The following is an 11,808-nucleotide window of genomic DNA, read 5'->3' on the forward strand; positions in this document are numbered from 1 at the left end:
CTCAGGGTACCTCCATTCTTAGCCATGAGGAAGTGGTTTATTTGACTCACACCTGCTGTAACATGACTATTTCAAACTGATGCATAGTTTAATAAACATTTATGCATTTTCCCCTGCATGTAGTACATTTGCATATAGAATACAATACAAATTCTATTGTCCATCCAAGGATGGAACTTTTCCTTTGGCATCACTTTAGAAAAATGAAAAAACCTCCCATTATATACATCATACACATTAACAACACAGTAAACCTGACACCCTGTGCTGTACATTGACACATAGGGAATATGGAAACTCATTCATATGATCTAGTGCACGTGTCAAACTCATTCATATGATCTAGTGCACGTGTTAAACTCATTCATATGACCTAGTGCACGTGTCAAACTCATTCATATGATCTAGTGCACGTGTCAAACTCATTCATATGATCTAGTGCACGTGTTAAACTCATTCATATGATCTAGTGCACGTGTCAAACTCATTCATATGATCTAGTGCACGTGTCAAACTCATTCATATGATCTAGTGCAGGTGTCAAGCTCATTCCACAGAGGGCTGAGTGTCTATGGTTTTTCGCTCCTCCCTTGTAGTTGATGAAATAAGGTTGCTAATTATTAAGGAACGCCCCTCACCTGGTTGTCTAGGTCTTAATTGAAAGGAGAAACCAAAAACCAGCCGACACTAGGCCCTCCATGGAATGAGTTTGACACCCTTGATCTTGTGTATCAGAGTACCATGTTGATTACACCTAACCAAACCTCTTAGATCTCCACAAGTGCATAGGTAGTAGGAACTAGCAGCCATTTGGGATTCTGTGCATGTTTATCAGACGTTCTCTTTCTCACGCCTTCCCTTGTCAGTCATCTGTGGTTCTCTGTCTTCAGCAGTTTCTTATTGAGCCCGATAACCACAGAGGCAAAGTTGTTGAGACCCACAAAGTCTCCACAGATGATGTTGACAGCGGTCAGGTCCGGTCCTGGAGTCTGCTCCTCCACCCAGTCCAGCAGCAGGGAGAAACTCTTCATCGTTAACTTCCTCATCGTCAGACAGGGGTTGCAGACCACCACAGCAGTATCCTCCGTCAGGTTCAGCCCCGAGGTGAAGAAATGAGCTGTCAATCAAAGAGCTCAGCTGTCAATCAAAGGACACGCACGCACACACACACACATACACACACACACACACTCTAACCTGCTCTCCCTTGGGCCTTCTGCCGCTCCTCCAGGTAAGAAATGACCTCTTTGGGGTCTGCCGAGTCAGCGTACCTGTAAAGAGTCAAAGGTTACAGGTTTAACACACGCACGCACACACACACCCACCCACCCACACACAGCCACACACACACACACAGAGCTTACCAGTAAGGGATCTTCGGCCACAGTTCCTTGTGTTGGTGAAGAATCGTCTCATTGTCATATGAAACGATGACCTGCTGTCCCAGATACCAGCATTGACTCAGATAGGGAGTTTCCTAGACACACACACACAGCTGTGAGTTCATTAATTCCAATAAAAAAATGGGCACTTAACTTCCAAAAAACTGATCCGACACCACTTCCTGAAAACATGAACTGACCATATCTGACACCACTTCCTGAAAACTGAACTCACTTCCTGAAAACTGAACTGACCCCAACCCTGACTGAGACAGTCAGTAGTGGGGTTTTGTCTATCCTGTACCTGTGGGGGGCAGAGTTTGTCTTTAAACAGCTGAGTGATGTAGGAGACCAGGGCCTGGTGCTCAGAGTCACTCAGCAGGTAGAAGTGGGAACAGGACAGGATCACTATCTCCTTCTGGTGCTGCTCCAACCACACAGCCATGGTTGACAGGGCCTCCTATATACACACACACACGGATTGTAAATAATATTTCTAGTGTACACGCTCACACACTGAGTACAGAAGATTCACACACCAGAATGATGTGTATACTATACTGTACCTTTACAGTCTGTAGCGTATAGATCGCATGTGCGAAGTACAGTGTGTCATCTGTGTTGTGTGTTTTTAGCATGTCTTGTGTGCGGTGTGTATTTTTAATGTTTTTATGGGCGATCCGTAGATCGAAGAATCGGATTCCAGCATCCAACTGATCAGGAATACACCATGCCTATGGGAGAAAGGGACAGGGAAAATCTCTAAGTTAGATTATATATCATATGAATAATATACACACACACAGTTCTCTGTCTGCAGTGTGTGTTTTAATTTACTATCCTTGGGGGGACCAGAAGTGGGGACATTTCGCCGGTCCCCACAAGGAAAAAAGGCTATTTTAGGCTCAGGGGTTAGGGTTCAGGAAAATATGATTTTTAATGGGTATAAAATAGTTTGGTCCCCACAAGGATAGCAAAACAAACGTGTGTGTGAAGCCTGCCTGTGTGGTGGCCCAGCGGAAGACACAGGGGCGTATGATGCAGGGTGCCAGCCGATCCAGCAACTGCAGCACCAACGACTCAGAACCCAAGACAGCAGAGTGTCTATCCAGACAGTAACTCATGCTGTCATGACTCCCTGCAAGCAGAGACAAAAATACATAAAAGTGCACAAAACAGGCTTACTTCCTCTAATTAAACTCGTGACAAATGTTTTTTTTTGTTTGTTTACATTTTAGTCATTTAGCAGACGCTCTTATCCAGAGCGACTTACAGTTAGTGAGTGCATACATTTTCTCTAGGCTAATGAAATAGCCTAGTCCCATAGGCTACTATTTCGAATTTGACACGTTCGTTCAAACAAACATAGATTGGGCTCTAAACTCTATTTCTATTCAATATCAAACTCTTTTTGTAATCGTAATAGAAAGGATAACAGTAGGCTATCACTAGTGACCTTCCCAAGTTCATTCTCACCGGGTATCGCCAGGTCCCAAAGCGGTATACCCCACAGTTCCTCTGGCAGTTGAGACATCCAGTCTGCGTTTGTAGACGCTGCGTCTCCGCGCTCCATTTCCACCGCCTATCGACATCTACTACTGATGCTAGCTTGTAAACAGCGAGCGGGATGTAGCAGGACCACAGTTAAAATGCTGTAAATATGTTGGAGTTCACCCTGGTCTGTGACTAGAAAGAGATGAAAATGCCCTTTCCCCTTTGGTTCTATTCTTGCTTCCGCATCATCTTCAGTAGGAGCCTATGAGGAGGAAATTCCAGTTTCCCCAAGAAAAAAAACCCCTGCATGAAAGCCGTGTGACGTCAGCAGCAATGGCATAACAGCGAGAATTGTGTCAAAATAAGAGTCCTCATACAAACGCACAAACTACCTATCAATTTGAGCTTTTTATTGGACAAAATATGTACAGTAACTGAGGCATGTTGAGTTTTGCTTAAAATCATAAAGTCACATTATTTTATTAGTGAGATTAGTGGTTAGTGGGTGCAGTTTAGTTGTGCAGTCGAGTTACAGGCTGATCATCATGGAATGATTAACAAGGGCCGGTTTTCAGTGTTTCCATTGTGTCACTCATCCAGCGAATGAGTTTGCAGGAACGCCCTTTGCACCCAGACCTGTGATCTGCAAGGAGAATAAAACACAGGCTGAATAAAACACACACACACACCAGTGGCGGTCGGTGCCGTTTAAGATTAGGGAGGCCAATTTTTTTTAAATGAGCATGGCCCTATTTCTATTACAGCATATTGGATCACTGTCATTCATATTCCATTCACCCAGCTCAATGTAACATCGATAGGTTTAGGCTACTACATGATACAAAAATGTTCCCTATACCTATCATGAGGTTGCTACAACCTAGCTAGTATGTAAAAGTATGAAAATGTATGCACTCACTACTGTAAGTCACTTTGGATAAGAGCGTCTGCAAAAAGTGTTTCTAACATAGGTCGAGACAAATTGGAGTAATCAAGGAGACAGACAGTGACACATTCAATACCGCCTTGCACACTCTTGCCTGCATCTAGCTGATCTAGGTTGTAATCAGTTGCAAACAAGAGTTTATATTACAGATATTACAGATTTGATAGGTTTATCCCTGTTTCGTTCCGTTTGCTTACGTTTAAGAAAAGTTTTTCAACAGAATCTCCGGAATGAATACACTCCTGATCACCAGCACACACAGTTCACTTTCATAGCAGCCACATACAAACAGCATCATCACTTTGCTTGTTGTATAATTCCTTCTTGCATTTACGAGCTCTCCTCCTCTCACCTTTTTCCTTTGCTTGTGGACTTCAGTGCACAACACAACTGTCTGTGACCAGGCTCACATTTTTTGCAGTTACACTGGTGAGCCCCTGTGGCAATACATTTATAAAACCAAAAGTTTACCTTGACTTGGAAGAGTTCCAGTGTTGGATAGCCTTAGCCAGCTAGATAACATAAATAGCATTCCTCTCTGTTTGAGCCGGTTGTTTGAGTAGGCTAAATTAGGTACACTACCGGTCAAACTTTTTAGAACACCTACTCATTCAAGGGTTTTTCTTATTTTTTAAACTATTTTCTGTAGAATAATAGTGAAGACATCAAAACTATGAAATATCACATAGGGAATCATTAAGTAACCAAAAAAGTGTTAAACAAATCAAAATATATTGTATATTTGAGATTCTTCACATAGCCACCCTTTGCCTTGATGACAGCTTTGCACACTCTTGGCATTCTCTCAACCAGCTTCATGAGGTAGTCACCTGTAATGCATTTCAATTAACAGGTGTGCCTTGTTAAAAGTTAATTTGTGGAATTTCTTTCCTTCTTAATGCGTTTGAGCCAATCAGTTGTGTTGTGACAAGGTAGAAGATACCCCTATTTGGTAAAAGACCAAGTCCATATTATGTCAAGAACAGCTCAAATAAGCAAAGAGAAACAACAGTCCATCATTACTTTAAGACATGAAGGTCAGTCAATATGGAAGATGTCAAGAACTTTGAAAGTTTCTTCAAGTGCAGTCACAAAAACCATCAAGCGCTATGATGAAACTGCCTCTCATGAGGACCGCCACAGGAATGGAAGACCCAGAGTTACCTCTGCTGTAGAGGATAAGTTCATTAGAGTTACCAGCCTTAGAAATTGCAGCCCAAATAAATGCTTCACAGAGTTCAAGTAACAGACACATCTCAACATCAACTGTTCAGACGGAACTGTGTGAATCAGGCCTTCATGGTCGAATTGCTGCAAAGAAACCACTACTAAAGGACACTGATAAGGAGAAGAGACTTGCTTGGGCCAAGAAACACAAGCAATGGACATTAGACCAGTGGAAATGTGTCCTTTGGTCTGGAGTCCGAATTTGAGATTTTTGGTTCCAACCGCTATGTCTTTGTGAGACGCGGTGTGGGTGAACGGATGCTCTCTGTATGTGTATTTCCCACCGTAAAGCATGGAGGAGGTGGAGGTGTTATGGTGTGGGGGTGATTTGCTGGTGACACTGTCTGTGAATTATTTAGAATTCAAGGCACACTTAACCAGCATGGCTACCACAGCATTCTGCAGCGATATGCCATCCCATCTGGTTTGCGCTTAGTGGGACTATAATTTGTTTTTCAACATTACATTTACATTTTACATTTTAGTCATTTAGCAGACGCTCTTATCCAGAGTGACTTACAGTCAGTGAGTGCATACATTACTTTTATTATTTTTTCGAACCCACAACCCTGGCGTTGCAAACGCCATGCTCTACCAACTGAGCTACATCCCTGCCGGACATTCCCTCCCCTACCCTGGACGACGCTGGGCCAATTGTGCGCCGCCCCATGGGTCTCCCGGTCGTGGCCGGCTACGACAGAGCCTGGATTCGAACCAGGATCTCTAGTGGCACAGCTAGCACTGCGATGCAGTGCCTTAAACCACTGCGCCACTCGGGAGGCCAATGCAACATGACAATGACCCAACACACCTCCAAGCTGTGTAAGGGCTATTTTACCAAGAAGGAGAGTGATGGTGTTGCATCAGATTACCTGGCCTCCACAATCCCCCGACCTCAACCAAATTGACCGCAGAGTGAAGGAAAAGCAGCCAACAAGTGCTCAGCATATGTGGGAACTCCTTCAAGACTGTTGGAAAAGCATTCCAGGTGAAGCTGGTCGAGAGAATGCCAAGAGTGTGCAAAGCTGTCATCAAGGCAAAGGGTGGCTATTTGAAGAATCTCATATAAAATATGTTTTGATTAGTTTAACACGTTTTTGGTTACTACATGATTCCATATGTGTTATTTCATAGTTTTGATGTCTTCACTATTATTCTACAATGTAGGAAATAGTAAAAATAAAGAAAAAACTTTGAATGAGTAGGTGTTCTAAAACTTTTGACGGGTAGTGTAAGTGAAAGTGAAAAAATTACAACGAAATATACCTCTATCTCTGTGTCTCATTAATTTTTAAAGAAATTAATTTGTTAAAAACTGTTCAACTATTGTTTTTCTCTCTCTTTGCGTCAACTACTCACCACATTTTATACACCGCAGTGCTAGCTAGCTATAGCTTATGCTTTCAGTACTAGATTAATTAACTGATCCTTTGATTAGGTGGACAACATGTCAGTTCATGCTGCAAGAACTCTGATAGGTTGGAGGACGTCTTCCGGAAGTCGTCATAATTACTGTGTAAGTCTTATGGAAGGGGGTGCGAACCATGAGCCTCCAAGGTTTTGTATTGAAGTCAATGTACCCCAGAGGACGGAAAATAGCTGTATTCGGGCTACACCATGGTGCTACCCCAGAATGTGCCGTTCAGGCTACTGTAGACCATTGCCGTTCCAGCGGCGGTAGACCATTGCAAAACAGTGTGTTTTAATCAGTTATTTGGTAAAACGTGAATATATTTTGTATAGTTTTATCTAAAAAGGATAACTTTTTTAATGTTTCACTCATTTTTATTGTTGTTGAAATTCACTGAGTAGGATGGTCCTCCCCTTCCTCCTCTGAGGAGCCTCCACTGACACACACACACACACACACGTACCCTAAAGACACAGCCTGCCTGCGGTTGCTTGGCCATGTCTGCCTCGTCCATTCCCTTACAGGCTGAGGTCACGTACAGGTCTGAATAGTCTCTACCCCCGAAACAACATGATGTTGTCTTATCCACTGGCAGCTTCACTGTCTGCAAACGCACCCCTGAGAAGAGGGGGAGGGAGAGAGGGAGGAGAGAGAGGGAGGGGGCAGAGAGAGAGAGGACAAGAGAGAGAGGGAGGGAGAGGGGGCAGAGAGAGAGAGAGAGAGGGGACAGAGAGAGAGGGAGAGAGAGAGGGAGGGAGAGAGAGAGAGAGAGAGAGAGAGAGGGAGAGGGGGCAGAGAGAGGAAGGAGATAGAGAGAGAGAGAGGGGACAGAGAGAGAGAGAGAGAGAGAGAGAGAGAGAGAGAGAGAGAGAGAGAGAGGGGGAGAGGGGGCAGAGAGAGGAAGGAGATAGAGAGAGAGAGAGGGGACAGAGAGAGAGAGGGAGGGAGAGAGAGAGAGAGAGAGAGAGAGAGGGGGAGAGGGGGCAGAGAGAGGGAAGGGGGGATTGGTGGTTGTTACCTTCATACTACAATATACTGTAACTGTTATGCTCTGACAAACATAAGCAGATATACACACACACCTGTCTGTGTGTCAATCTGAATCACTCTGCCTCCATTGTAGCAGGCGACCCAGAGTCTACCGTCCGCATCGATACACATGCCATCAGGAATCCCCTCCCCCTCCTCCATCTTATACACCATCCGCCGGTTACCTACACACACACACACACACACACACACACACACACACACACAGAAGGCTGTCCATGTAGTGCAAGGTGTAAGTGTTGTGATGTCACGAGAGGCTGTGTCCTGGAGGGACGTTACATCCCCCTGAGATGGCTGCAAACCCAGACAGCTATGGCTCCATCTGCTGGTATGGTCGGGAACTCCACCCCTCTATGGCCAATCTTCCCACGCAGCTGAAACGAATCAGGGGCTGATGAGCTGAAGGTTTTTGGAAGGGAAGAGACACACTGAGGGGGAGTGGGTGGGTTGTGAAGAAACACAGTCTCCAACCTGGGCTCTCTGGAGGACAAGAGTGCTGCACGTCCACTTCCATGAGGAATATAAGGATTTGGAGATACTTACCTTTGGGAAATACTCACCTTTGGATATATTCGCCTGTGGAAATACGGGAGAGACATTTGGAAGGACTTTTTGCTGGGTTGGCCACTAGCTGCAACGTGGACTACAGTAAGGCTGGGGAAAAGTTATCTGAGCGAGTGAGGATTATGATTTTGGATGTGGAAGAGACATCCCTGAACTGTTAACCCTTAAAGAGCCACAAGAGAACAGAATTTTGTTATATTTTCGTTAATTTCCCAAGACCTATAATAAAATCCTTGTTTTGTTTGAACCTTGTCTCCTGGCACTACTTGAGCAACCCCGCTGAAAGCTGTGTAGCCTCTCGTGACGTCACAGATGGTGGAGAATACGGGGATACTCAAGCGTTAATAGTGCATGTCAGAGGAGGATACCGAAGGTTTGATCACCCAGTTTTCCAAGTTGGCCGTAGGCTCCCCGCCGACTGAAATGGAGGACATATTGAAAGCCCTTGTTGCTGGCCAGCAAGCCCAGATGCAAGCAAACGTGGCTCTCTTGGAGGAGCAAAAGAAAGCCAACCTTCTGAAGGCAGAGGAATTGCAGTTGCAGAGACAGAGGGTTGTCCAAAATACCCGCCCAATAAAGGCAAGTGACTTTATATCTAAGATGGGAGCTACCGATGACATTGAGGCATACCTGCATGCATTTGAGGCCACGGCCACTAGGGAAGCCTGGCCCAAGCAACAGTGGGTTGGTCTGTTAGCCCCCTTTCTAACCGGGGAATCGCTGAATGCTGTCCGGGACCTGGGCCCTGACCAGGTTACTGACTATGATGCCCTGAAGGCTGAGATCCTCAGCAGATATGGACTCACAAAGTTTGGTATGGCCCAGCGCTTTCACAGCTGGACCTTCCAACCAGACCAACCTCCTCGGGCGCAGATGCATGAACTTGTCCGAATCGCAAGGAAATGGCTGGATCCGCAGAGGAATACAGCAGCGGCGGTGGTGGAGGCCGTTGTGGTGGATCGTTACCTACGCGCCCTGCCTTATGAGGCAAAACGGTTCATCAGTCAACAGGCCTTGACCACGGCTGATCTGACCGTGGAAGCTGTGGAAAAGTACCAGGCCACAGCGGAGATGCTGAATGCTTCCCGAAAAGACCCCAGGAGTGCGGCCCCACCACAAATGGGAAGAACCCGTCCAAAGGACCCCAAGGTCTCGAACCCAGCCACGTCAGGACTTATCCCGGCTCCAGGGGGAGCCAGAAACCAGGCGGGTCCAAGAAGAGTACACCAGGAGGGGGAAACTCGACAGTGTTACCGGTGTGGGGAGATGGGACATATCTCCTGGCAGTGTGGGAAACCAGCCGATGAACCTATGCCCACTGCGGAGTCCTCCAGCTCAGCACCCACACACCGTTTTGCCTCGCTCTTGGGAGTCGTAGATGGCGGCCCAGATCGACCCCCCACCTGCCCGGTAACTGTGAATCACCATGATGTGGAGGCCTTACTGGATTCTGGTAGCCGGGCCACCCTGGTGCGTAAGGATTTGGTGGGCCCAACGTGTCTGACCCCGGGGAAAGTCCTCCCAGTTTCCTGTGTCCATGGAGACACCAGAGAATACCCCATTACTGAACTTACAATGACCAGCACACGGGGAACCATACACACGACGGCGGGGGTGGTTGATTCCCTCCCCGTCCCTGTCCTAATTGGACGAGACTGCCCGGCCTTTTACCCACTCTGGAGAGAGTCTCAGGAGAGGATAACCCGAGTACCTCGGAAACGGAGAGGCAAGACTCATCCTGGGAAGGCTCCGGTGCAATCCTCCGAATTACTCACTCCCGCCCGGGCTCTGATAGGGATGGCAGGTGCCCAGACCGACACAGAGACTGGTCCGGATACGGGAGAAGAGAACGCAGCCCAGGAAAGTGCTCCGTTCTCCAGTGAAGAAGACGTCCCAGGCACCCAAGAGCTTCCCCCTCTCACAGGCCAGTATGGAGTACACAAAGAGATAGAGAACTACTGCCGTAGTTGCCCTGAGTGTCAGCAGGTTGAGCCCAGAGAAGAAACCCGACCATTAGAAATGGGGACAAGAAACCGTAAAGGCAGTAGGACCGAGGACAGGAACCCCCACGTTGACCCTCGAAAGAAATTCCCAGAGCCCAAACGACGCCAGGGGCCGATCAAAGAATATCCCCAGGAGAGGAAGGAGCCTGAAAGGGGAGCCAGCGGCAGAGACACCCCCCCTGCCCATCATGACAAACTGGGCCCCAGCACTGAAGAGCCCAGCTGGAGGGGTCAGGGGAGAGGCCAGGGGAGATGCACCCCCCTGCAGGACAGAGGCCAGAGGAGAACACCCAAGTACAACTACATGCCTGGGCAGAAGAGGGGGGAAAACGTGCCCAACAAGAACAAGGAATCAAACAGTAGAGTAACCAGATGGTTTTTGAGCTTGCAACCGTTTAACTTTTCTGTTGTCCACAGGGCTGGCAAGCACCACGGCAATGCGGACGCCCTCTCCCGGCGTGATGCCTTCTTCGCTGCCTTTACCCCGACGAGGACGTCGGTCCCGAGGAGGGGGATGTGTGATGTCACGAGAGGCTGTGTCCTGGAGGGACGTTACATCCCCCTGAGATGGCTGCAAACCCAGACAGCTATGGCTCCATCTGCTGGTATGGTCGGGAACTCCACCCCTCTATGGCCAATCTTCCCACGCAGCTGAAACGAATCAGGGGCTGATGAGCTGAAGGTTTTTGGAAGGGAAGAGACACACTGAGGGGGAGTGGGTGGGTTGTGAAGAAACACAGTCTCCAACCTGGGCTCTCTGGAGGACAAGAGTGCTGCACGTCCACTTCCATGAGGAATATAAGGATTTGGAGATACTTACCTTTGGGAAATACTCACCTTTGGATATATTCGCCTGTGGAAATACGGGAGAGACATTTGGAAGGACTTTTTGCTGGGTTGGCCACTAGCTGCAACGTGGACTACAGTAAGGCTGGGGAAAAGTTATCTGAGCGAGTGAGGATTATGATTTTGGATGTGGAAGAGACATCCCTGAACTGTTAACCCTTAAAGAGCCACAAGAGAACAGAATTTTGTTATATTTTCGTTAATTTCCCAAGACCTATAATAAAATCCTTGTTTTGTTTGAACCTTGTCTCCTGGCACTACTTGAGCAACCCCGCTGAAAGCTGTGTAGCCTCTCGTGACGTCACAGTGTTTATATGTGTGTGTGTGTGTCTCTCACTCACTGATCCTCCCGGTGTTAATGTCATAGTTGAAAGCTTCCACAGTGTAGGTGAGGCTGTCTATGTAGTAGAAGGTGTTGTGGTCCAGAGACCAGTCCAGACCGTTGGAGATGTCCACCTGGTCAAAGAGTCAAAATAGCAGCATAAAGGTTAGCACTCGCTTCAGTCTCTTTTGATCTAATACGTTATAGATTAGTGTTTGGGACTGTATATCTCCCACTAACACTTAACAACTATACAAGAAACTATCACTGAGAACATTCCACCCTCATGTATCACCTGATTGAAGTGTTTGACCACAATGTGGTCCTGGTTCAGGGAGAACAGAGAACCCTGCTTCAGCTCTAGTACTGTAGGACGTTCCTCCATCGCCATGGTACCTGGCAGAACACAGGCAACAGAACATTACATAGAACACAGAACAGATGCAGTAGATGAGAGCTTAATGGATTAACGGATTGACAAATTAATTGATCTATCAATCTCTACCTGCAAATAGGCGTCCAGCAGGGTCCACTTTGCCGTCATTAAAGCGGTTGTTGGGTTT

General features: G+C 46.8%; 2 protein-coding genes across 5 annotated transcripts; both read right to left on the minus strand.

Annotated features, from left to right (window-relative positions):
- Window positions 1-3,183, minus strand: LOC311124048 (PI-PLC X domain-containing protein 1-like). 4 transcript variants are annotated; one of them, XM_084198263.1, is made up of 8 exons: window positions 2,859-3,183; window positions 2,384-2,520; window positions 1,949-2,116; window positions 1,687-1,842; window positions 1,365-1,477; window positions 1,198-1,271; window positions 780-1,117; window positions 1-561 (listed from the first exon to the last, which is right to left on the minus strand). In XM_084198263.1, the coding sequence occupies exons 1-7, from the start codon at window positions 2,953-2,955 to the stop codon at window positions 867-869; spliced, it is 996 nt and encodes a 331-aa protein (XP_084054389.1). In that variant the 5' UTR covers window positions 2,956-3,183; the 3' UTR covers window positions 1-561; window positions 780-866. The 4 variants fall into 4 exon arrangements, with proteins under 4 accessions (XP_084054389.1, XP_084054388.1, XP_084054391.1 ...); XM_084198262.1 differs by having other exon boundaries at window positions 741-1,117; window positions 2,859-3,169; XM_084198265.1 differs by having other exon boundaries at window positions 918-1,117; window positions 2,859-3,165.
- An 88-nt stretch (window positions 3,184-3,271) lies between these two features.
- LOC311124049 (regucalcin-like) lies at window positions 3,272-11,802 on the minus strand. Its single transcript, XM_084198266.1, has 6 exons — window positions 11,751-11,802; window positions 11,541-11,641; window positions 11,265-11,379; window positions 7,543-7,674; window positions 6,924-7,078; window positions 3,272-3,519 (listed from the first exon to the last, which is right to left on the minus strand). The coding sequence occupies exons 2-6, from the start codon at window positions 11,634-11,636 to the stop codon at window positions 3,469-3,471; spliced, it is 549 nt and encodes a 182-aa protein (XP_084054392.1). The 5' UTR covers window positions 11,637-11,641; window positions 11,751-11,802; the 3' UTR covers window positions 3,272-3,468.
- Window positions 11,803-11,808: the final 6 nt, after the last annotated feature.

This window comes from Coregonus lavaretus (genome assembly GCF_964263955.1).
Source record: "Coregonus lavaretus genome assembly, contig: HAP1_SCAFFOLD_1274, whole genome shotgun sequence".
NCBI lineage: Eukaryota > Metazoa > Chordata > Actinopteri > Salmoniformes > Salmonidae > Coregonus > Coregonus lavaretus.